Source organism: Gavia stellata, chromosome 17 (genome assembly GCF_030936135.1).
Source record: "Gavia stellata isolate bGavSte3 chromosome 17, bGavSte3.hap2, whole genome shotgun sequence".
Classification (NCBI taxonomy): domain Eukaryota; kingdom Metazoa; phylum Chordata; class Aves; order Gaviiformes; family Gaviidae; genus Gavia; species Gavia stellata.
Genome location: NC_082610.1, coordinates 2,357,087 through 2,380,973, shown reverse-complemented (window position 1 = coordinate 2,380,973; position 23,887 = coordinate 2,357,087). Strand labels below are relative to the sequence as shown.

Below are 23,887 nucleotides of genomic sequence, written 5' to 3'. Positions count from 1 at the left end.
CCCCGCGCGCACCGCCCCGTCGGGTGGATTGGTGCCACCGCCCAGCGCGGGGCGGTGCCTGCGCTCCCATTGGTTGCTGGTGCGCTTGCGCCGAAGGCCGTGAGGCTGCGCGCCCACCCCCCGCCTTCTCACTGGTCCCCTCGCCCGTCTGTCTCCGCAGCACACCAATGAGAGGAGGAGAGAGGCGCCGCGCGTCACTGACGTCAGGTCGCGCTCGGCTGGGCGGGGCCGCGCAGCGGTGACTCATCCCGCGACCGATTGGCCGCGGGGGGCGGGTCCTCCCGCTGCTCGCGCCGCCATTGGCCGAGACATTGCCCTGCCACCGGGGGTGGCGGTGACCTCTCACCTTTGACCGGGGGGGGGGGGGCGCCGCTCCGCCGCAGGGCCGCCCCAAGGCCTCGGGCTGGGCCCGGCCCACGGCGACGGGACGGGGCGGGGGCCGAGACCTGCTCCCCACCCGGGGCACCCGTGGGCGCGGCCCCATCCGCCGCTCCCCTCGGGGAACCGGCCGTTACCGCAGGGGCTGCCCGTTAGGGCCCCCCTCCCGTGAAGGCCCAGCGCGGGCGGCCGGTGCTGCCCCCCCGGGGGGGTGTTACAGCCGGTGGGGGGGGGATAGGGCCCAACTGCCAGCGGGGAGGGTGTGGAGCCAAGCTGGGGCCGAGCTCCGCTCCCCGCCCGGGCACCCCTGGGTGCACCCTGGGGAGGGGCCCCGGGGGTGGGGAGGGGTCCCGGGGGGGGGTGGGGGGGGGCTGCCGGTCCCATGCCCCCCTCAGAGAAGGAGAGGCCACGCTCCCGGCAGTATACAATTCATCTTTATTTACAATACCCTATAAAAATGTAAATTTAGAAACTTTATTCTCATTAACCAGAACCAAAAAACGGGGAGGGGGGGAGGGGGAAGCACAAAGAAAAAAAATAAAAATAATAATAAATGAACTTTCCACTTGATCAGTCGGAGGAAAGTGAGGGGGGAGAGGGCCGAGGGTCAGGAAGCAGCCGAGGGGAGCTGGTTAATGCCAGGGAGGAGTTACTGGTTGTAAAATACCTACATGTGCAAATCTCTTTGTTTTCTTTTTAAAAGCAAAAAAAAAAAAAGTAAAATTACCGTCCCCCAACCCCCCTCGCCAACCCCATTCCCGAGGAGCAGAACAGCAGAATCCCCCCGGATTGGGAGGAGAGGGAGGCCGCTGGGAGGCCAGGGCCCGGCCGAGCCCCCCGCCGCCAGGATCCCGGAGCCGCCGGGACGGAAACCCCGGGGCGCGGGCGAGCGAAGGGCGAGGGAAGGAGCCGACTGTGGGGAAGACAAGGCAAGTGTGCAAAAGAGGTGCGTGCACGCCCGCTCACACCCGCGTGCGCGGCCGGGGAAGGGCAGGGACCAGACCTCAGTGCTCCATGGGTGCTGGGGAAGGACCGGGGAGGGAGGGGGGGGGCCACCCTGCAGCCCCGCAGATGGAGCGGGGGGGCTTCTCCCAGCCCTCCAGCCCCCCCCCACCTTCCTGAGGGCACCCGCCTTCCTCAGTAGTGTGCGTGTGTGTGTGTGGGGAGAAGCAGCAGCCGTTGTGGGGGGAGCGGAGAGGGCTGGGGGGGGGCTTAGGCGCAGCAGGGAGAGGCAGCATTTTGTGGGGGAGGGCGGGGAGCAGCCAAACCACCCCCCCCGCCAAGCCAGGATTGCCCCCTCCTGCACCAGGGGACACCGTCCTGCCAGGCTGGGCGTCGGGGTGTTGAGAGGGGAACCGCCTGCCCTCCCTCCATCCATCCTCCGGAACACTCCGGTGCCGACGGTGGTGGCGAGAAGCCGTGGAGACATCCTACCGGATCCCGTGCACTAAGCTAGTACGGGGAAAGAACGGCGGAGCGTCAGAGGAGCTGTGGGGCGGGAAGGCAGCGACTTCCCCTCGCCCCAGGCTGCTCCCTCGGGGCCCTTCTTAGGGCAGGCTTCACCCGCTGCCCCACGCCGGTCCTGCCCACAGCTTCCCCTTTCACCCCCCGCCTCCGGTTTCGCCCTTTTCCGGTCCCTTCGTAGGACACGGCCATGCTCGCGTTGGAACTTACTGCAATTTTGTCTCCAGCAGGTTCAGCTTCTGCTGGTCGACGTAACGAGAGAAGAGGGAGATCAGGTTCGAGGGGGTGGACACCGGCTTGGCCAAGGCCGCCTGAGGGATCCGCAGGAGCTCCCGGGTTGCCATGAGCATCAGCTCCGTCCTGCCGGAGAGGGGCAGAGGAGAAGGGAGGAGTGAGAGGCTTTGGGTGCTCGGGGAGCCGGGCGCTCTCCCAACTCCTCTCAGGGGAACCGGGGTGCCCTGGGCTACGCAAAGCCTCGTGGCATTTTGGCACCAGAAGCGGCGCCGGTGCCGTGTCCTTGGACACCGGCCTCACCGCGGGGCAGGGTCCTGCCTGCGCTCAACAGCCTCACCGAGTCCCCTGCACCGAGACGTCCTGGCTGCTCTGCAGGGCCTGGCTTTCCCCCCCGAGGGCGGCCTTCTTTCCCCCCCCCAGCACTCCTAACATGGCAAAGTGCCACGCAGGAGCTTGCAGGGACGCTGGAGCCCCGGGGGGGAACAGTGGGTAACGCCGCATCACGCACCTCGTGCCACGGGCTAAGCGAGACGCGGCAATCTCGTATCTGCTCAGGCTAAAAGCGTTATGGTTGCTCAGCTGAGGTGACAGCTTCCCTGCACCTCTGAGGGACCAGTCCCGGCATGTCCCAAGCCGTATCTACCGCGTTCTCCCTCTGCCTCGGGCCTGCCTTTCTCTTTCCTTCAGCACCGTGGCTGTTTCCAGCACTGCTGCCGAGAGACTGCAATTAAACCTCCTTCTTCCTCAACTCTGCCTCCGAGTCCTTCGCACCCTGCCCGCCACAGCGTCCCAGCCCGACGGCATCGCCGCCTTCCCCACCCCTCCAGCCCGAGGAACGGGCGCTCACCACTGGTTGTCCTGCATTAGCTCCGTGTTCGCGTCCGAGCTCTGCAGTTCCTCCCCGCGGCTCAAGACCAAGTACAGCAGGGACAGGCCGAACTGCGGGGAGAGAGGGAGGGTGTCAGGGAGGGGTGCCGGGAGCCTGCCGGGGAGGAGATGTCCTGCCGGTGCTCCCGGGGACGGTGGCGCAAGCGGGAGGATCCCCGGCTGCCTTTGCAGCCCCCTGAGGAGGAGGAAGAGGAGGCTGTTTATGAGCCTGAGTCCCGGCAATCGTGGTGGATGGCTGCATGAGTGACCGACCGCTCCGGGCTCAGCTCGGAGGGATGCTTTCATGAACCCACGGCAGAGGAGCGGCCCTCCCGACACGTATTTGAGGGCAGGAGTCTGCAGCCCAGCGGGACAGACAAGGGAGCAGGCTGTCAGTCTGCAGCCGACTCCCAGGCCAGCTCAGACGGCTGATTAATCCGCCAGACACCCTCGTTAATCAGCAAGGGAAGGGGAGAGCGCCAGGAGCTGGCAGCCTGCGGCTCCCGTGCCGTTCCTGCACCGCGGCTGCATCCAGCTCTGCCATCCAGTGCCAGGAAGCTGCCGGAGAACTCAACTTCCCGACTACGGGAAGACATCAGGACCTGCCAGAGCAGGAGGGATGAGATGGCCCCACCTGCTCCCCCCCGCCGTGCTGCCTGCCCCGGGGAGAGCGAGGGAGAGGGGAGCACCTTGTTTTGGAGCACAGCAGTGAGGTGCAGGTTGGTGGGCGCTGGCGCGGTTGCGCTCTGAGGTAGGTTCGTTAGCTGCTGCACAAGGCTGGTGACCGTCCCCAAGGGAAGGTGGTAGAGAACGTGCGAGAATGGCCTCAACAGGCAGGGCAGCACCTGTGGAGAGAGGAGCGGAGGAATCGGGAGCTGCAGCAGCAGGGAGACGGGCTTCCCCACGGCCGGCTGGCCGCCCCGGGGCCTCACCGACCCCGACAAGACGCTGCCTCACTGCTACACACACACCAGCAGCACCTCTGCCTTCAGCCCCCCTCGCGTGTTCAGGGTGGGACTCGCCCATATCCCTGAATGGCAGAGGTCTGCTTTAAATTCAGGCAAGTCTTTTTCGTTCTTAAATCATCCCCTTTCTCAAAACAAGCCGGGATTTATTTCGCAGATGCCTGTATTTTTGTTCTGTGTATAAAAAAAGATTGCAAAGGACAGCTGAGAGCACGTCCCTTGGAAGATGCTGGCCTCTGCTCTCTGTCTCTGGAAGATGGAGTCTCCCGTTGTCACCCGATGAGTCAGAGACGCAGCCCTTCAGACAAGCACTCAGCCAAAAGCTGGGCTGGTTAAACAAAGACACCATTTATCAGAAACCCTCCCCGCTTCCTTCCCGGTGAAGCTGGGCTGTGCCGTGCCAGCCGGCAGGCACGGGAGACGGGCCCTGCCAGGAGCTCAGGGCTCCTGCAGCCTCCCCAGGCCTCTGGCAGTGTCCCCAGAGAGAAGGAAATGACCGTCCTTAAGACATGAAGCCATTTGTCGTCTTCCACATGGAGGAGAGGAGATCCGGCTCCAGACCCCGTGCCGATCCCCACCTCGCAGCGAGTGAGGGGAGCCCTCCCAGCTCCTGGAATCTCACCTCGTCCTGAGCATCCTTCTTGATGAGGAAGGGCAGGTTCCTGGCCGTCGCCATAAGTACGTCAGCCGCTTGCTCGGGTGACAAGAAGGGGAGGATCCGGGCCACGAGGCGCTTCCCTTTCCGGATGCACATGATCTGCATGAAGTGGTCGTCGCTGGGCCTGTCAAGGAGAGGAGAAAGGTGCTGACCCTCAGCTGGGAGCGTCCCAGGGCACGTGGGGTGTTCCCGTAGGTACCCCACAGCCGGCCCTGTACCGGCACCAGGCAGAAAACACACCCACCTCAAAAAAAAAATCCCTGGGGAGGGAAAAACAACGCAGGAACGAAACCCCTAACCCTACCCTCTGCCTGTCTGATGGGCCAGGCAGGAGGACAAGGCCCCCTTTCCCACAGGGCAGCAGAGAAGGAGCCACCGAGACCCTCTGTCCTTCCTTGCCCGTCTGCGCTGTTGAGGCTACAGGTCAGGCAAGACTTAAAAAAAAGCACCGAGGGATGTGCTGGAGCGCAGAGCTCCGGGAGGACAGGCACCCAGTGAGCGTACAGACAGGCCCGAGCTGCGGGGATGGAAGTTGTTACAGGATCATCACGACAGCCAACAATCGCATGGGGAAAATGGCAAAATAAAGGGGGGGGGGGGAAGGTTATTTCAGCCCCCAGTTCCCAACACACCCTTGGAAGAATCAGCCTGACTCTTCCTTGGGAAACAAGTCCCTGGAAAGCCAGTTTCAGCAGCCGCAAGTGCCCACGGATCCTCTGAGCAGCAACCGAGTCGCAGACACCACCTCTGCTCACCTCTCCTGCCCGGGCGCTTTCCCCCTCAGATTGTCATACATGTCGCAGATCTTCTGCTTCCTCTCACCCATCAGGGCCGGCCGCTCGCCTTCCAGGCTCAGGAGGTAGCGTCTCTCGTAGTCCTCCACGTCTAGGAGGAGGCTGTACGTCTGCAGGAGAGACGGCGATCACAGCAGGGCACAGGGATCTGCGATGGGATCCGCTAGCCCTGTCCCACAGAGATCCAGGATGTGCCCGGACCCAGCCAGGGCCCTCCTGACTCCTTTGCTGCTACAGGAATCGCATATCCTGGCTCAGACCATGTCAAAGCCTCCTTATGGCTGTGAGTCAATAACGGACCCTTCAAAGCCCGTCCAGGCTGTTTTGGGGCAGGGTGAAGGCCCGGCTGGTACCCGGCTTCAGCCTCTCTGCTCCAGGGTCCCCCTCTCCTGCAAGCAGGACCTTGGCCACTGTCAAGCGCTGGCTGGATGTCCACAGGAGTTCATCGTGGTCTCCCTGGCCCGCCCTTCACACCAGCCCACCTCGCACCCCACCACAGATCTCCGAGGGTCGCTGCGGTCCCCCTTGATCTCACCTTCTCGATCGTGACAAGGGTCTGGCGCCTCTTGTCTCGAACCTGCTTCTCCTTCGTCTCCTGCCGGGGAGGGACAGTGAGTCAGGGCCGCGGGCAGCTCCCGCACTGGCCTGAGCGCCAGCCGCAGAGCTGCATCGGAAGGGAGGCAGGGCCAGAACTCACGTCATCCTCACTGCGGGAGGTTACCACCGCGTCGATCATCTTCCGGGGGTTGTTCACGCTGGAGACCGTGAGCTTCCCGAGCGAGCCCTCAAACTGCACTGCAGGAAGGGGGGCAGAAGGGAAACAAAGGGAGTCAGTCCAGGCCTGACCCCACATCACCCCCCTTTCTCTGGCCCAGGTCCGGGCTGCGTGGAGAAAGGAGCGCTTACCTGGCTTGTAGGTGTGCTCCAGCTTAGCCACCTGAGGTGTGATGAGTTTAGTGCGTTCCTTCTTGGGACCATCACCATGGACTTCCTCCGCTGCTGACAACTTCTCCAGCTTCTGGAAGTAATTCTGAGGCAGGGAGAGGAGAGGTTGAGACCCCCGAAAAATAGCTGACAAGGACTGACGCAAGATATCCGTCTCCCTGGCCTGCGCTCCATCCCTTGCCCATCACTTACTGGTCTTCCCAACGTCAGCAGCAGCATTTTAAACCACTGTTCTTCCCCCAGTACACGAGGGGACGATTGCATCCTCCTCTTTATCGTCCCTCGAGATTACAGAGGTCAAGGTTCCTCCTCAGCCCTCTCTTTCTCAATACAAACAATGACGAATCCGCTCTCCCTGTGAGGTCCCCTGCTCCCAGTCCTTCCCAGCACACTCCAGTTAGCCTGTCTTGCTCTGTTAGCACCATGCCCAGGCTGGGCAGCTCGTGGCTGGGGCCTCCCACACCAGTGCTCACGCGCTCTTCCCATCCACCCCGGCCAACGTTCGTCTCTTTCGCAACGGCAGAGCTTTGTTGACTCACGTCCCGGCTGCGGCTGTACCAGTTCCCCTCCTCTGCCGGGGATCAGCTCACCCACAGCTCCCTGAAAACCTCTGTCAGCACGATGCCTTCCGTCAGCCCCGGAGCAGACAGACCAGCCGTCTGCAGCTCTCCTGCCAGCTCCCACCGGAGCCCAGAAAACCCGCAGCAAGCGCTCATCCCCGCTCCCACCGGGCCCCTGGCCCACTGCAGAGGGGACCGGACCGCTCTGATGCATTTCACTGTGCTGGTGACTGCCCTTCCTGCTCTGTCCTGTGCTCGCGGCTGCACCGACTGCTCTGGGACCTTTCTGGGTGTGTGGCTGGCTCCTCTGCACCCCCCTTCGTGAAGACAGGGGCCAAACCTCCCGCACAGCTGACGATTGCCCCAGAGACACTCCCAACCACCCCACAAGCCCCGTTCAATCTCCCAAGCCAAGCGTTCCATCCTACGTAGCTTGAAGCCCTCCGCAGATTTCCCTCGCGTGAAGTTGCCCTGTGTACCCTCAAACCCAACTGAGCTTTGAGCATCTACCGCCGTCGGAAAGAGCCCAGCCCTCACCTTGCTTCGTCTGCTCCAAATCTGGCTCCTACCAGCCCTGTCTGGCGCTCCCTATTCTTGAACTGGAGAAGAGCAGGAGCAGTCTCTCCCTATCCACCTTCTCCACCTCACTCTTTGGACCCCGTGGACTTCACCACCACCCCGTCAGACTTGAGTCCTCCTTACGCAGCCATTCCCTGCCCAGGGCTCTCTCCTGCATTCTCCATTTAGCAGCTTCCCCGTCTCCCATTCCGGGTGTTTTATTCTGCCACTATCACATGCAGCTTCCCATGTAGAGGAGCTGTTCTCCTGTTATCTTGGGCCTTCGCTGCGCCTTCCAAATCCGTGCTGCCAGCATTCCCCAACGTCTCCTCACCCCTGGAGATCTCACCCAAGAACAGGAAGGCGGTTCTTCCCTTACCACTGCTCCCCCTCCCCTTCCCTCGCTGGGGATGCTCACCGCACCCCGTCTCTTTGCCTTCCTCCTCCAGTGCCTTCCCCACAACTGGATCTAGGAATGCTTCCTCCGACGCATCACTCTCGGCGCTGCCATCCCCTTCCCACCCCACGCCCCTCGGCACAGCGCCCGTGCCAGGAAGACACCGGTCCCGTGGGAGCGTTAAGGCACTGCCCTGCCAGCAGCCGCGGGCAGGGGCCACGCGTCAGAGCGAGCCGGGCGCTTCCCCCTCTCCGCTACCTGGTAGTAATAGTCATCCAGGTAAGGATCAGTGCTCTGCAGCTGCATCATCTGGATCTTGGACACCCAGTCCTTTTCCCGCTGCAGCATGAGGTTGGCGTAGGGGTCTTTGCGCATCTGCTCCTGGTGGCTGCTCCGGTGGCCCCCTCGGTCCCCCACCGAGCCGTTGAGGCTCCGGTGCTGGCTGGCAGGAGGCAAGAAGGGCACCCGTGAGTACACAGGAGCTACAGGAAGGGACAGAGAGCGGTGCACAGGCTAGCCCCGGCAGCACAACCCCCGCCGCGGCGGAGGGGCGATGCAACCTGCCCCCCGCCTGCAACTGCGCCAGGCAGCCCCTCTCCCGGCTCCGGCGCAGGGCCGGCACTCACTTTCGGTTCTGCTGCTGCCGCTGATGCAGGAGCCGGCGGTGCTGGGGGTGCAGGTGGGTCGTGTCTGGCCGGAACATCTGGGGCTGCGGCCTGGGGAGAGCGGGATATCTCAGAGCCGGATGCAGGGAGCGGGTAGGCAACCGGGAGAAGGATGGCACCTACCTCAGGCTCTGGAGGTGGGATCCGGGGCCCGGCGGGTGCTGCGGCTGCGAGGGAGGTGGAGCGGGGGGAGCCCCAAAGAAGGCACGAAACCCGCTGGCCGGAGCCATCATCTGCCCGACTCTGCCCTGGAGCAGCTTGGGATTGACGGAGGGGAGGGGGCTCCCAACCAGGCCAGAGACCCGGGCAAACTGGCTGGGGGACATTCGGCCGGCCTGGCAGGGCAGAGAGGGGGCCCAGAGTCAGCCGGGGGAGATTTGGGGGCAAAGGGAAAGGCCCAGCCAGGGCAGCCGCATCTGAGACGGCCAAAAAGAGCCACGTAGAGCCAGCTCCCACAGCCATCTGAGGAGAAATGTGGGACCCTGCCCATGGAGGGGCCAGGAAAGGGCAGGAAGGGAGCAAAGGGGGCTTTACCTGGGCTCCTCCAAGCAGCTGCGCTCTCTGCAGGTGGGTGAGGACGGGAGAGACGCTGTGAGGAAACGGGTGGCCCAGGAGGGAGGAATTCTGGGGAAAGAGAAGGGAAGAGGGACCCCAGTCACAGCCCTGGCACAGCCGATGGTGGGCAGATGGGGAGCGGGCAACAGCGCAAGACGAAGCCCCAGGAGGGTGCCCCGGGCAGGCTGGGAGCCAGGCCAGGTTCCAGGGAGCGGGGTTGACCGAGCAGGATGAGGCAGACGGGCCGAGGTACGGAACTAGAGACAAGTTGTTGGCTGGCTGTGCGTGACAGTGACGGGTTCAGCGCTGTCAGGGCCCAAAGTTGCAGGTGGGAGGAAGGGAACGGGGTGTAGGGGGGTTCTGGGGAGGCTGGAAGATCTCCCAGCAATGGAGGGGCTGGAAGGCAGCGCCAACAAGGAGGGGTGCAGAGGGGGCTGGGTACCGGTACGTTGCAGAGCTGGTTGGGGGACATCCTCTCGCCATAGGGAGCCGGGTAGCGCTGCTGCATGGTAGCTCGGATGTGGACAGGCTTCGGACACAGGATCTAGGAGGAGGGAAGCAGCAGTCCCCCCACATTAGCTCTCCGGGGACCAGCCTGCGCCCTTTGAGCCACGGGCGGCGAGTGGGGCTGGGGGGAGGTACCTGCTGGTTGAAGTTGGGCACGGCAGCCTGCTTGGGAGGGGTGCCGATGGGGACGGCCCGGACAGGGGGGCTCCCGATGACTGGGGACGACGAACGCCGGGGCAGCGCCCGCTCGGAGGGGTCCCGCTCTTCCTCTCGAGCCTGCGGGGGTCTCTGAGGCAAAGCGTAGTCCAGCACGGACACCGACGGCATCTCCTGCAAGCAGAAGGGGAGAGAAAGCTCTCCCCAGGATAACAGTCACTGACTGGGATGGGGAGGATTGGCACCGTGTGTCCCGGGGACATTCCCAAGAAACGATAGCCACATCCTTCCTCCTGCCAGGTCTCCTCTACATCCCGCTGCGCTTCCCAAGGAGTCCCAAGCGATGGCAGGGGGTCCTGGGGACCCCCAGGGCCTGCCCCATGGAGCCCATGTCACTGCCAAGACGCCCGTTTGCAGTGACAGCGCTGCCTGAGCATGGGGTGGGAACGCTCTGTGTCACCGCCGCGCAGGCTACACGCACGTGCTCGGTTCCCGGCCCTCGTCAGCCCTGCAGAGCCGGGAGAGGGCTGGTTGCACAGCACGCTCCGCTGGCACTTAAAAGCCTGACTCTTAATTAAACCGCAACAAAAAAAAATCTTCTGCCTCGAGGCACCGACATTCCCAAACCCTGATGGGAGCGCCGTCATCTCTCAGACATCACCAGGGACCACGGATCAGCGATAAGCCCCCAGCCCGGCTCTCCAGCCTCCAAGGGGGGACAAGGGGTCATTTCTAAGAGGGTCTACAAACGAGCCAAACTGTGGCCACCCAGACCCAGCCAGAGGCAAGCAGAACACCCCACTGTCCGAGGCTGATCTGGAGGTGCCCCCCAGCACTGATGAGCCTCCAGCAGTACAGCACATCTCGCCCCTCAGCACCCAGTTCGCTGTCACAGCGATTTGGGGGGCCTTAGGGAAGCCACGATGGCTGCCACCCGCACCCCGGCACCGTACCTGAGTGAGAAGCGGCCCCCGGATGCGCCGCAGGACGGCTGAGCTGTCCCAGATGCTGGAGTTCAGCCCTCCCGGCTGCTGGAAAACAGACAGGGAGTCAGCACGGCACTGCCAGGCCCGCTAGACCTGCACTCACCCCGGCCCTCCTGGCCCCACTCCCACCTGCGTGGGGGCCCTGGTCTGTACGGCCTGCATGATGGCAGGGTCCTCCAGCTCGCTGTCGATGACCAGCCTGGTCAGCCGCTCCGCCAGCGTGTCCTCGGGCTCGCCCAGCAGATCCGCCTCCTCGCCGCCGGGCCCATCCTGCTCCCTGGTTGCCACCGGCTTGTCCTCCAGCTCCGCCAGCCGCTCGTGTGCCTCCTGCCAGTCGTCATCTGGGAGGGACCCGCAGTGAGGGACGCGTTCGCAGGGGCAGCGAGGGCCTCAGCAAGGAGAGGGGCACGGCCCTGGGGTGGGGGGGGGTGGTTGCGGGGGTTTCGCAGGGGGGAACGCAAGCGCTCACCGACAGCCCCGGCTCCAAACGTGTCATCGTTGAACTGGTCGATATCTTCATCTTCCTCCCCCAGGGCCTGGAAGGCATCTTCATCCTCATCCAGCGGGCAGTCCTCCAGGGACTGGGGAGAGCGAGGAGGGGGGGGATCAGCACAGGTCTCCCACCCCCGAACGCTCCCCCCACAGCATCGCATCCCACAACCCGCGCTCCCCCCACGGGGACCCCCCCCCCGCCCCGCTCCGTTCCCGGGCCCGTTATACCGCTCCACGAGCCACACCGACCTCCCGACCCCCAGCACCGGGGGTGCGGCACACTGCCCCGCTCCGCAGACCCCCCCCTGCCCGGTTCCCCCACAAGCCTCGTGGGGCCCCGTCCCACACGAGCACTCCCGGGGTTGCTCCGGGCCGGGGTGGGGGGGGGGAACCGTGGGCCGGGATGGGGAGGGGGTGCGCCGGGCCGGCTCCCGGCCCGGCGCACCCCCTCCCCACCCCGGCCCGCGGCCCGGCGCACCCCCGTAGACCCCAGCCCACGTCCCCCGGCCCGACGGGCCCCCTCCCCGCTCACCTGGTACCGGAACATGGCGGCGGCGGCGGCGCCCACCGCCCGCAGGCTCCGCGCGGCCCGCTCCGGCCCCGGGCCCCGCCGCGCATGCGCCGCCGCGGGCGCACGCGCATGACGTCACCCACGCCCCTCCGCCAGCGGGGCGGTGGAGCGCATGCGCACGGGCAGGGCGCGATAGGAGGGCGTGGTCCGCTTTAGCCCCGCCTCCTTAAAGGCGCCGCGCCGCCCTCGGGCTGCTCTTAAAGGGGCAGCGTCCCCTTTTGTCCCCGCGGGTGTCATCCCTCACGGACGCGCGTGCGGCCGGACACACGTCAGCACAGGCTCACGCGCACTGTTGCACACACCCACCCGTGACACCCCCATGTCCCCAGCCTGCGCCCGTGTCCCCCCAAACCGTGTCCCCCCAGCGTTGTCCCCGTCCCGGCGCTGTCCCCAACCGTGTCCCCCATCCACAGCTGTGTCGCCCCAGCTGTGACCCCCCCATGTCCCCCATCCACAGCTGTGTCCCCCCAGCTGTGACCCCCCCCAAGTCCCCTACCCCCGGCTGTGTCCCCCCAGCTGTGTCCCCCCAGCTGTGACCCCCCCATGTCCCCCATCCACAGCTGTGTCCCCCCAGCTGTGACCTCCCCCATGTCCCCTACCCCCGGCTGTGTCCCCCCAGCTGTGACCCCCCCCATGTCCCCTACCCCCGGCTGTGTCCCCCCAGCTGTGACCCCCCCCATGTCCCCTACCCCCGGCTGTGTCCCCCCAGCTGTGACCCCCCCCATGTCCCCTACCCCCGGCTGTGTCCCCCCAGCTGTGACCCCCCCATGTCCCCTACCCCCGGCTGTGTCCCCCCAGCTGTGACCCCTGTCCCCAGCCAAGCCCCGAGCTGTCACCCACAGCCATGTCCCCCCAGCTGTCCCCTCTCCCCAGTCATGCCCCCCAACTATGTCCCCTGTCCCCAGCTGTGCCTCCCCAAGCTGTGACCTCTGTCCCCAGCTGTGTCCCCTTATCCATAGCCGTGTCCCCTTTGCCCAGCTGTGTCACTCCAGCCGTGTCCCCTATCCCCAGTTGTGTCCCCCCAGCTGTGACCTGTATCCACGGATGTGTCCCCAGCCATGTCCCCTGTCCCCAGAGGTGCCCCTATCCGTACACCTGTCCCCTCAGCTGTGTCCTCAGCCATGTCCCCTATACCCACCCATGTCCCTTATCCCCAGCTGTGTCCCCAGCCGTGTCCCCTGTCCCCAGACATGCCCCTATCCATACCCATGTCCTCTCAGCTGTGTCCCCCAGCCACGTCCCCTGTCCACAGTTGTCCCCCCAGCTGTGACCCCTGTCCATAGCCACGTCCCCCAGCTGTGTCCCCTATCCCCAGCTGTGTCCCCCCAGCTGTGACCCCTATCCATAGCCACGTCCCCCCGCCGTGTCCCCAGCCGTGTCCCCCATCCCCAGCTGTGTACCCCCAGCTGTATCCCCTATCCCCAGCTGTGTCCCCAGCTGTGTCCCCTATACCCACCCATGTCCCTTATCCCCAGCTGTGACCCCTGTCCATAGCCACGTCCCCCAGCTGTGTCCCCTATCCTCCGTTGTCTCTCCAGCCGTTTCCCCTATCCCCAGCTGTGTCCCCCCAGCTGTGACCCCTATCCATAGCCATGTCCCCCAGCTGTGTCCCCTATCCCCAGCTGTGTCCCCCCAGCTGTGACCCCTATCCATAGCCATGTCCTCCAGCTGTGTCCCCTATCCCCAGCTGTGTCCCCCCAGCTGTGACCTCTATCCATAGCCACATCCCCCAGCTGTGTCCCCTGTCCCCAGCCGTGTCCCCTATACACAGTCATGTCCCTTATCCCCAGCTGTGACCCCTATCCATAGCCACGTCCCCCAGCTGTGTCCCCTATCCCCAGCTGTGTCCCCCCAGCTGTGACCCCTATCCATAGCCACATCCCCCTGCTGTGTCCCCAGCTGTGTCCCCTATCCCCAGCTGTGTCCCCAGCTGTGTCCCCTATACCCACCCATGTCCCTTATCCCCAGCTGTGACCCCTGTCCATAGCCACGTCCCCCAGCTGTGTCCCCTATCCTCCGTTGTCTCTCCAGCCGTGTCCCCTATCCCCAGCTGTGTCCCCCCAGCTGTGACCCCTATCCATAGCCATGTCCTCCAGCTGTGTCCCCTATCCCCAGCTGTGTCCCCCCAGCTGTGACCCCTATCCATAGCCATGTCCTCCAGCCGTGTCCCCTATCCCCAGCTGTGTCCCCCCAGCTGTGACCCCTGTCCATAGCCACGTCCCCCAGCTGTGTCCCCTATCCCCAGCTGTGTCCCCCCAGCTGTGACCCCTATCCATAGCCACATCCCCCCGCCGTGTCCCCAGCCGTGTCCCCCATCCCCAGCCGTTCCCCCGCTGCAGCCACCCATGGCAGGGGAGGACACGTCATCGGCGAATGGCCCCTGTGGGGACCAGCTTCCTCATCGCCTCCGAGCTGGGGCCACCCCACATCCGCCCCCACCTCGCCGCCAGCTTCCCCGGGAGCACCCACAACCGTCGCCTTTAACGGGGCCGGTGTCCCCGGGTGTCCCAGGTGAAGGGTGGCTCCACCTCGTCCCTCCCCTCGGCGCCTTCCTGCCTTCCTTGTGCCTGTCACCGAGGATTAGTGCAGGGACAGCCCTGGGCTTGGGGACAGGGACGGGGGACAGGGCCACCCGCCACCTCGCCTGGATGTAGGTGGCCCGGACCGAGGGCGGCATCCCGCATCCCTGCGGTGGGTGAGGACGGGGACCCCCCCACGCCCCCCCAGTCCTTGGGGGCACCATGAAGGACCGGCTGGAGCAGCTCAAGGCGGTGAGAGACCCCCGGGGGGGAGAGGGGATGGGGTGGGGGTCCCCAGGGCTCACCGGGACCCCGCTCCCGGGGGAGGTGGGTGTCACGGGGATGGGGGGCCCTGAAGACCCCACCCCATGGTGTCTGGGGGCATCATGGGGACGGGGGACCCTGAGAGCCAGGTCGGTGGTGGATGGGGACATCACGGGGATGGATGGCACCGAGACCCCACCCCACAGTGCATGGGGGGGTGTGGGGATGGGGGTCCCTGAGACCCCACCCCATGGTGGATGGGGGCACCAGGGGGATGGGGGTCCCTGAGACCCCACCCCACCATGGATGGGGGCACCAGGGGGATGGGGGGCCCTGAGACCCCACCCCACGGTGCATGGGGGTGGGTGTGGGGATGGGGGTCCCTGAGACCCCACCCCACCATGGGTGGGGGCACCAAGGGGATGGGGGTCCTTGAGACCCCACCCCACCATGGATGGGGGCACCAGCGGGATGGGGGGCCCTGAGAGCCAGCCCCACAGCAATGGGGGTGTCAGGCGGAAGGGAGCGGGGGGGTCAGCCTTCTGTATCGTTTGGGGGTGAGGAGGGTATTTTGGGGGGAGATCAACCCCCCAGATGAGGGCTGTACCCCCCATGCTGTGGGGGGCAATGGCAAGACACCACCCCCCACCCCGGGCTGTGTGGGGCAGGGGTGCCTGTCCCTTGGGGGGGGTTGGGAGCGGATGTGGGGTGCCCGCGGCGACCAGCACCCCATCCCGCACCCCACGCCTCACCGCGCTCCCCGCCACCATCGCCGCTTCCTCCTCCCGCGCCCGCCCTGCCGTGGGGCCCCCCTGCACCCCGCTCCCCAGGGGCCCCCCCACCCCATTGCCAGCTCCCCCCGGCCGGTGGGGGGGTCCCAGCACCCCCCAAACTGCGCCTGGGCCCCGGCGTGGGGCGGGCAGCCACGGCAGGGAGGCTTGGCGGGGATTTAGCGGGGATTACGAAGCCATCAGATAAAACCCTCGGGAGGGAGAGAGGGGATTAATTTTATTTTTACTCCAGAGGGAGGAGGCGGGGGGGGGCGGGGGTCCCCGTCTGGGGCCTGTCCCCCTCTCTGGGGACGCCACAACTGGGCACCGGGCACTCCCCGGGGTGCTGGCGGAGCTGAGGGGTGCGAGGGGAGGCGGAGGGGCTGGCACCCCGGGATGGGACGGAGCCGGGAGCCAGCGGGCGGGGGAGCAGGCGCGACGCCAGGGTGATGGGCGACAGCCGCCTTCGGGTCCCTCGCCGGGACGCTGCTCAGACCTGCCACGGGACGAAGGTTGGGGCCATAAAACCCTGTCCTGTCCCCGTCCCCGTCCCCTCCCTCCGGCCAAGCCCAACAATCCCTTAATTCCCCGCTGTTTTGTGGCCAGATGTGAGACGAGCTCGGGCCCCGCCCCGCTGCAGATGTTCCCCCCCCACCCTGGGCCACCACGTCCCCATGGCTGCTCCCACCTTGTCCCCCCCCCAACCCTGACCCTGCAGAACTGGGCTGACTGGTGGCCGCCCTGGCCCTGCGGGGTGGCTGTCACCTGGGGGGGTGTCCCCAGGTGCGGGCAGGGGGGTGCCACCCCTGAGCGCTGCCTGCCGTACCCCGCAGAAGCAGGACGCGGACGATGACACCGAGGAGCTGGAGATCGCCGTCGATAACACGGCGTTCATGGATGAGTTCTTCTCGGAGGTGAGGGAGGGGAGGGTGGGGGGCTGGGGGGTGTGGGGCTGCATCCTAACCCCCCCCCCGGCCCCGTTCCCGTCCTCCCCGGCTTGTCTAGATCGAGGAGACCCGGCAAAACATCGACAAGATCTCGGAGAACGTGGAGGAGGCCAAGAAGCTCTACAGCATCATCCTCTCAGCCCCCATCCCTGAGCAGAGTGAGTGGTGGCCGTGTCCCCCCCTCCCTCCTCGGCTCACGGGTCCCCTTCCCGGGGACGTTCCCATGGTGGCTTCCCCGTCACACGTGCCGTGACGCCACAGAGACCAAAGATGACCTGGAGCAGCTGACGGCGGAGATCAAGAAAATGGCCAACAGCGTCCGCAACAAGCTGAAGAGTGAGTGGCCGTGTCCCCACCGCCGTGTCCCCCAGCCCCGCGGGTCCCCCTGTCCCCATGGGAAGGGCAGGGTGTGCTGGGGACACCGGGACGGTGGGGTCTGGTGGGTGGGGAAGGTCCCCGATGGGCTGAGCTCCGGCTCTCTCCAGGCATGGAGAGGAACATCGAGCAGGATGAGGCACGGTCCTCCGCTGACCTCCGGATACGTAAGTCCCAGGTGAGCTCCGGTCCCTGGGACCCGCCGCTGGGGCTGTCCCCACCCAGCACCCCCAGGTCCTGAGCACCCCGTCCCACCCTGTCCCCCACGGGCTGGAGATGTGGCATGTCCCGGGTGTCCCCAGGTCTCCCATCTCTGTCCCTTGTCCCCAGCAGCACCCTGTCTCAGACACACCATGTCTAGGGCACTCCTGGGCTTCATGTCCCTCTGCCCTGTCCCCAAAACTCTGTCCCGTCCCCCGTGGGCTGGGACATGCCATATCCTGGGTCCCCTGGGTCTCATGGCCCTGTCCCCAGCCCCTCGCCCTGCCCTGTCTCCTGGGGCTGGGGACACGCCACGCCCCGAGTGTCACTGGTCTGAGTCCCCATCCCCATCACCCCGTCTTGTTCCCTGGGCTGGGGCTGTGCCATGCCGGGGGTGTTCCCGGTGTCACAGCCCTGTCCTTGATCCTGTCTCTGCGGGGCTGGCATGTGCCTTGCCTGGGGTGTCCCTGTCCCCAGCAGTTGGCCGTGTCCCCTGGGGCTGGGACCTGCTGTGCCCGGGGTGTTGTCATGCCCGGAGGTGTCCCCACTCTCATGCCCCTGTCCTTGATGTGTCCCCTGGGGCTGGGACATGCCATGCCTGGGGTGTCCCCAGCCTCACACCCCTGTCCTTGGTCCTGTCCCCTGGGAAAATGGCCCACGGGGACATGCCATGCCCGGGATGTCCCATGACCCCATCCCTGTCCCCAGCACTGGGTCCTGTCCCACGGGGTTGGGACATGCCATGCCCGGGGTGTCCCATGTCCCCCTCCCCAGCACTGGGTCCTGTCCCCCGAGGTTGGGACATGCCATGCCTGGGGTGTCCCATGTCCCCCTCCCCAGCACTGGGTCCTGTCCCCCGGGGTTGGGACATGCCATGCCTGGGGTGTCCCATGTCCCCCTCCCCAGCACTGGGTCCTGTCCCCCGGGGTTGGGACATGCCATGCCTGGGGTGTCCCATGTCCCCCTCCCCAGCACTGGGTCCTGTCCCCTGGGGTTGGGACATGCCATGCCTGGGGTGTCCCATGTCCCCCTCCCCAGCACTGGGTCCTGTCCCCCGGGGTTGGGACATGCCATGCCCGGGGTGTCCCATGTCCCCCTCCCCAGCACTGGGTCCTGTCCCCCGGGGTTGGGACATGCCATGCCCGGGGTGTCCCATGTCCCCCTCCCCAGCACTGGGTCCTGTCCCCCGGGGTTGGGACATGCCATGCCCGGGGTGTCCCCAGCCCCGTGTCCTTGTCCCCGTCCCCAGCACTCCGTCCTGTCCCGCAAGTTCGTTGACGTCATGACCAAGTACAACGAGGCGCAGGTCGACTTCCGGGAGCGCAGCAAGGGCCGGATCCAGCGCCAGCTCGAGATCAGTGCGTGCCACACCCCCTCAGGCCCCGCCCCTTGGGCGAAGTGGGCGGGGCCTGCTCCTGCTGACCCAGCCCCTTTTGTGAAGTGGGTGGGGCCAGCCCTGAAATAACCCGCCTCTTTTGGCAAAGTGGGTGGAGCCATCCCCTACAGACCCCGCCCCTTTGATAAAGTGGGGGGAGCTGGGTCCTAAAGACCCCACCCCTTTGGCAAAGTGGGTGGAGCTTGGCGTGCAGACCCCACCCCCTTTTGATGAGTGGGCGGGGCCTGTCCCCACCACCGCCGCCACGTGCCCGCAGCCGGCAAGAACACGACGGATGAGGAGCTGGAGGAGATGCTGGAGAGCGGGAACCCCTCCATCTTCACCTCGGGGGTGAGCACCCGCCACGCCGGGGGGCCAGGGGGGACATCGGGGGCTGGGACCCCCCCCCCCGCTGACGGCCCCCGTCCCGCTCCCTTGCAGATCATGGACTCGCAGATCTCGAAGCAGGCGCTGAGCGAGATCGAGGGGCGGCACAAGGACATCGTGCGGCTGGAGAGCAGCATCAAGGAGCTCCACGACATGTTCGTCGACATTGCCATGCTGGTGGAGAACCAGGTACGGCTGCGCGGGGATGAGTGGGGACCTGCGCATGGGGATGCAGGGGGACAAACCGGGACCTGTGCATGGGGATGCGTGGGGACGCATGGGGACAAACAGGGACCTGTGCACGGGGCTGCACAGGGACAAACAGGGACCTGTGCATGGGGACGCATGGGGACAAACAGGGACCCGTGCACGGGGCTGCACAGGGACAAACAGGGACCTGTGCATGGGGACGCATGGGGACAAACAGGGACCTGTGCATGGGGATGCATGGGGACGCATGGGGACAAACAGGGACCTGTGCATGGGGACAAACAGGGACCTGTGCATGGGGATGCATGGGGACGCATGGGGACAAACAGGGACCTGTGCATGGGGACAAACAGGGACCTGTGCATGGGGATGCATGAGGACGCATGGGGACAAACAGGGACCTGTGCATGGGGACGCATGGGGACAAACAGGGACCTGTGCACGGGGCTGCACGGGGACAAACAGGGACCTGTGCATGGGGATGCATGGGGACGCATGGGGACAAGCAGGGACCTGTGCATGGGGACAAAGAGTGACCTGTGCATGGGGCTGCACGGGTATGAGCAGGGACCTGCGCAAGGGCTGCATGGGGACAAACCGGGACCTGTGCATGGGGATGCGTGGGGACGCATGGGGACAAGCAGGGACCTGTGCACGGGGCTGCACAGGGACAAGCAGGGACCTCTGCATGAGGCTGCATGGGGACAAACAGGGACATGTGCATGGGGCTGCACGGGGATGAGCAGGGACCTGCGCATGGGGATGCAAGGGGATGCATGGGGACAAACTGGGACCTGTGCATGGGGACAAAGAGGGACATGTGCACAGGCTGCATGGGGACAAACAGTGACCTGTGCATGGGGATGCATGGGGACAAAGAGGGACCTGTGCACGGGCTGCACATGTATGATCAGGGACCTGTGCACGGGGCTGCACAGGGACGAGCAGGGACCTCTGCATGGGGCTGCATGGGGACAAACAGGGACATGTGCATGGGGCTGCACGGGGACGAGCAGGGACCTGTGTGTGGGGCTGCATGGGGACAAAGAGGGACCTGTGCACGGGGATGCACGGGGACGCATGGGGACGAGCAGGCACTTGTGCACGGGGCTGCACAGGGACAAGCAGGGACCTGTGCATGGGCTGCATGGGAACGAGCAGAGACCTGTGCATGGGGACAAAGAGGGACCTGTGCACGGGGATGCATGGGGACACTTGGGGACAAGCAGGCACCTGTGCACGGGGCTGCACAGGGACAAGCAGGGACCTGTGCATGGGGACAAAGAGGGACCTGTGCACACGGATGCACAGGGACAAGCAGGGACCTGTGCATGGGGTTGCATGGGGACAAACAGGGACATGTGCATGGGCTGCACGGGGACGAGCAGGGACCTGTGTGTGGGGACAAAGAGGGACCTGTGCGTGGGGCTGTACGGGGATGAGCAGGGACCTGTGTTTGGGGACAAACAGGGACCTGTGCACAGGGCTGCACAGGGACGAGCAGGGACCTGTGCATGAGGATGGGCAGGGACCCATGCATGACGCCGCACAGGGACTGGCACGCAGGGCTGCACGGGGCTCCCTGGGGACGCAGGGTGGCACGGGGCCACACAGTGCAGCACAGGGACCTGTGCAGGGGGACCCAGGCACGGAGCCACGCGGGGCTGGGTGGTGACCGGTGCACAGGTCCCCATGGGGCCACCCAGCACCCAAGCCCGTGGGGACCTTTTGGGGGGAGGCAGGAGCGGGCAGGGGTGCGCCCCACACCGCGGTGGTCCCGGCCCCTCTCTCAGCCCCTCTCTGTCCCCCCCATGCAATGCGAGGAGCCACTGTGTGCACCGGGGAAGGGTGAGTACCTGCGCCGTGGGGCTGTGCCATGTGCCGTGGGGCAGTGCCACATGCCGTGGGGCTGCGCCATGGGGTCCCTGCTGAGCGCGTCCCCTCTCCTGGCCCCGCAGGGTGGGCTGCTGGATAACGTGGAGCAGTACGTGATGCACACGGCCGAGCACGTGGAGCAGGCGAACCAGCAGACGAAGAAGGCGCTCCAGTACCAGGGCCAGGCGCGTAAGGTGGGTGGGTGCCAGCACCCCTGGGTGCTCTCAGCGTCCCCCCAGCTCTGTCTCTCTCTGCCTCTGCCCCGCTGCCCCCGCGCCCCGTAGGGAGCCATGATCGACCGCATAGAGAACAACATGGACCAGTCCGTCGGCTTCGTGGAGCGGGCCGTGGCCGACACCAAAAAGGCCGTGAAGTATCAAAGTGAGGCCAGGAGGGTGAGACGGACCGACGTCCCCAGTGTCCCCTCCATCGCCCCCAGTACCCCAAAGGCACCCCCAGTGTCTCCCTCTGTCCCTCAGCGTGCCTTCACCTCTCCCAGTGCCCCCAGTATCTCCCCATATCCTGCAGTGGCCCTGAGACCCCCTTGTCACCCTAGCCACCTCTTGAGACCCTCAGCCACCCCTCGTGTCCCCAGCCACCCCCCGTGGTCCCTCAGATGACCCCAATGGCTCCCACCTGCCCCCAGTGACCCCCAGCCACCCCAGCTGGTCCCTGCTTCTCCCTTGTGACCTCCATGGGGTTGGCAGCTCCATCCTTCTCTGTCCCCCCCACCAGCCCCAGTCCTGAGCCCCCTCCTACTCTCAGGTGTGATGAGCTGGTGAGGGCTCAGCCCCTCCTGCGCTGCCCCCGGGTCTGCAGCATCTCTGGCTCTTCTGGGCTGCTCTGTGCCCACCTCTGCTCTCTGTCCCCCCCTCCCCACATGGGGCAGGCATAAGCAGCCCCCGTTTCCCCTCTCGCCCCCTCCAGAAGATGCTGATTTTGGCGGTGGTAGTGGTGCTCTTGCTGGGGATAGTTGCCCTCATCATCGGACTTTCCGTGGGGCTAAACAAGAAATAGCCCCCGAGGCAGGGGCTGCGATCTGTAAGTGTCGGGGAGCAGGGGAGCCCCACCGCAGGGTCACGGGACCCCAGAGGGCTCAGGGACGGCGGGCAGACACGGCCGGGCTGGTCCCGCCATCATGCCCTGCCCAGGCTGCTCTGCCCACCCGTGGGGCTCTGTGTCCCCACGCCGCGGTCTGGCTCTCGGGTGCTTCAGTTTCTGCTGCTGCCTTTGGGGCTGGGGGTGCTGGGCTCTGGGTGCTGGGTGCTAGCCGGCTGTCGGCCTCGGGTCTGCAGCGTGCGGGGGTCCGTGGTGCTCAGGTGTCTGTGGCGCTCGGGGGGCTGCGGTGCTCAGGGTTCCATGTTGCTCAGTGGTCTGCAGCGCTCGGGGCTCTGTTGGTGCTCAGGGATCTGGATTTTGGCTCTGTGCTTCGCTGTGTGTTCCCCACATCGGTCTCTGCTGTCCCCGCTCCCTCCGGACCCGCAGGGCTCTGCTGCAGCCCCTCGTCCCCTTCCCCACCAGCCCCTCTGGCTGGGGGCTGACATCTCCCCCTTTCCCTCCTCCAGACGCTTCCGACCATCCCAGCGGCGATGTCTCCCAGTGGGACCCTCTTCGGCACCGCGGCCCGGCCCCCTCCTCTCCCCGCTTCTCCCGGACCTGCTGCCCTCAGCCCCCACATACCGGCTCCCGCCCGCGTCCCGGCTCGCCTTTCCTCCATGGAGGGGTCCCATCACCGGAGCGCTTTCCCCCACCGGACCGTCCCCTGCGGCCCCCGCTGTCCTGCCAGCCCCTGGGGTCTGCCCCTCTTGTCCCCCACGGGAAGGGGACAGGACTCTATTTATTTTCCCTTTGCTGATAAATCAACTTCTCCTAGTCCCCCATCTCTTGTCGGGGGAAGCAAGGGGGCCGGAGGCCGTGCTGGCACCGCGGGGATGTGGCAGCCGGTGCCACGGTCCCAGCCGGAGGAGACGAGGTGCCTTGCTCAGGGCAGGGGGGGACCGGACCCTCACCTGCACCGGCGCCCCGGGACGGGGATGCGGTCAGGACAGGGGGTTTGGTGGCACCAGCAGCTGCCGGCGGGTCTGGCTGTGCTTTGCTGTCCCCCGTGCTGCGGCAGACGGAGCCGCCGGGGACCCTGTCCCCTCTTGGCCTTGATGTCTGCGGCTGGAGGGTCCCCCAACGCAGACTGCCCCGGCGCTGCGGGGAGCCGGGGTGGGAGGACGCGGCGATTGTGGTTATTTAATTCCGGTTACAATAAAGACCCTTCTGACGCCCGCCCTGCGCCTCTCCTCTCCGTGCACAACGCAATGCCGGGGTGCTGTGGGGACAAGCGGGGTGCTGGCACCCCCAGACACCCCAAGTAGGAGGGGGCTGCCCCTGGGCTGAGCATAGCTCCGGCTCAGCTCGCGGCAGCCATGGCATCACGGCCGGGCTGGCAGCTTTGGCTGAGGAGCCGGGGTCTGGGACCAGCCCCCGTTTTTGGGTGCTGTAGCGAAGCAGCCCCTCGGAGGGGGCTGGCAGAGGATCAGCCCCTCAGGGTGGAGATGTGATGGGGGAGCGCGGGGCTGGGGACACCCCCAAGCCCCACGGGCTCTGCCGGGCTGCGCCAGACCGCCTTCCCCCATGGTTTTGGGTAAGTCACGGCGATGGGGACACGTCCCCACCGTGCGCTGGCGCTTGGCCGCCTGTCCCAAGGGGACACTGGCACAGCCACATCCCAGTGCTACACAGGACCAGCTCACACCTGCCCCACTGCCACCCGTCCCTGTCCCTTGTCCCCCCTCCCCAGTCCTGTGCCACCCACAGCCCTGCCTCACGGCCCCTCTCTCCCCGCGCAGAAGAAGATCATGATCATGATATGCTGCATCATCCTCGCCATCATCTTGGCTGCCAGCATTGGGAGCATCTTCGCCTGAGACCCCCACCCGCTGCCCTCCAGGTGACCGGGTGCACGCCGGGAGGGTGGCAGTCAGGGTCCCCGCTACCACCCCACGCCCGGGGAGTGGGTTTGGGCCTCGGTGGGGTCGAGCCAGGTGGGTTTCACCCCCCTTGGACTTGCCAGCGCATCCGTAAGGTGCCGGCGGAGACCAGGCGTTCCCAGGCAGCCACGCTGGGGAGGGACGGGGACAGCCGCAGCGGTGGGAGCCGCAAACCCTTCCTCAGCTGCGCCTCATCTTCCTCCCCATTGCAGGTGGCCTTTCCCCCTCCTGCCC

At 66.1% G+C, this 23,887-nt stretch overlaps 2 protein-coding genes across 3 annotated transcripts; one reads left to right on the top strand and one right to left on the bottom strand.

Annotated features, from left to right (window-relative positions):
* Positions 1–1,727: 1,727 nt before the first annotated feature.
* PATL1 (PAT1 homolog 1, processing body mRNA decay factor) lies at positions 1,728–11,734 on the bottom strand. The gene is made up of 19 exons (XM_059825845.1): positions 11,714–11,734; positions 11,159–11,270; positions 10,813–11,030; positions 10,657–10,731; positions 9,683–9,877; positions 9,483–9,584; positions 9,013–9,109; positions 8,609–8,819; positions 8,447–8,536; positions 8,079–8,262; positions 6,267–6,390; positions 6,058–6,155; positions 5,896–5,955; positions 5,322–5,470; positions 4,531–4,690; positions 3,633–3,788; positions 2,924–3,015; positions 2,053–2,202; positions 1,728–1,830 (listed from the first exon to the last, which is right to left on the bottom strand). The coding sequence occupies exons 1-19, from the start codon at positions 11,726–11,728 to the stop codon at positions 1,809–1,811; spliced, it is 2,310 nt and encodes a 769-aa protein (XP_059681828.1). The 5' UTR covers positions 11,729–11,734; the 3' UTR covers positions 1,728–1,808.
* A 2,759-nt stretch (positions 11,735–14,493) lies between these two features.
* Positions 14,494–23,590, top strand: STX3 (syntaxin 3). 2 transcript variants are annotated; one of them, XM_059825844.1, is made up of 10 exons: positions 14,494–14,523; positions 16,145–16,219; positions 16,311–16,410; positions 16,514–16,588; positions 16,738–16,805; positions 18,078–18,186; positions 18,481–18,554; positions 18,645–18,779; positions 20,960–21,070; positions 23,513–23,590. In XM_059825844.1, the coding sequence occupies exons 1-10, from the start codon at positions 14,494–14,496 to the stop codon at positions 23,588–23,590; spliced, it is 855 nt and encodes a 284-aa protein (XP_059681827.1). The 2 variants fall into 2 exon arrangements, with proteins under 2 accessions (XP_059681827.1, XP_059681826.1); XM_059825843.1 differs by having other exon boundaries at positions 16,139–16,219.
* Positions 23,591–23,887: the final 297 nt, after the last annotated feature.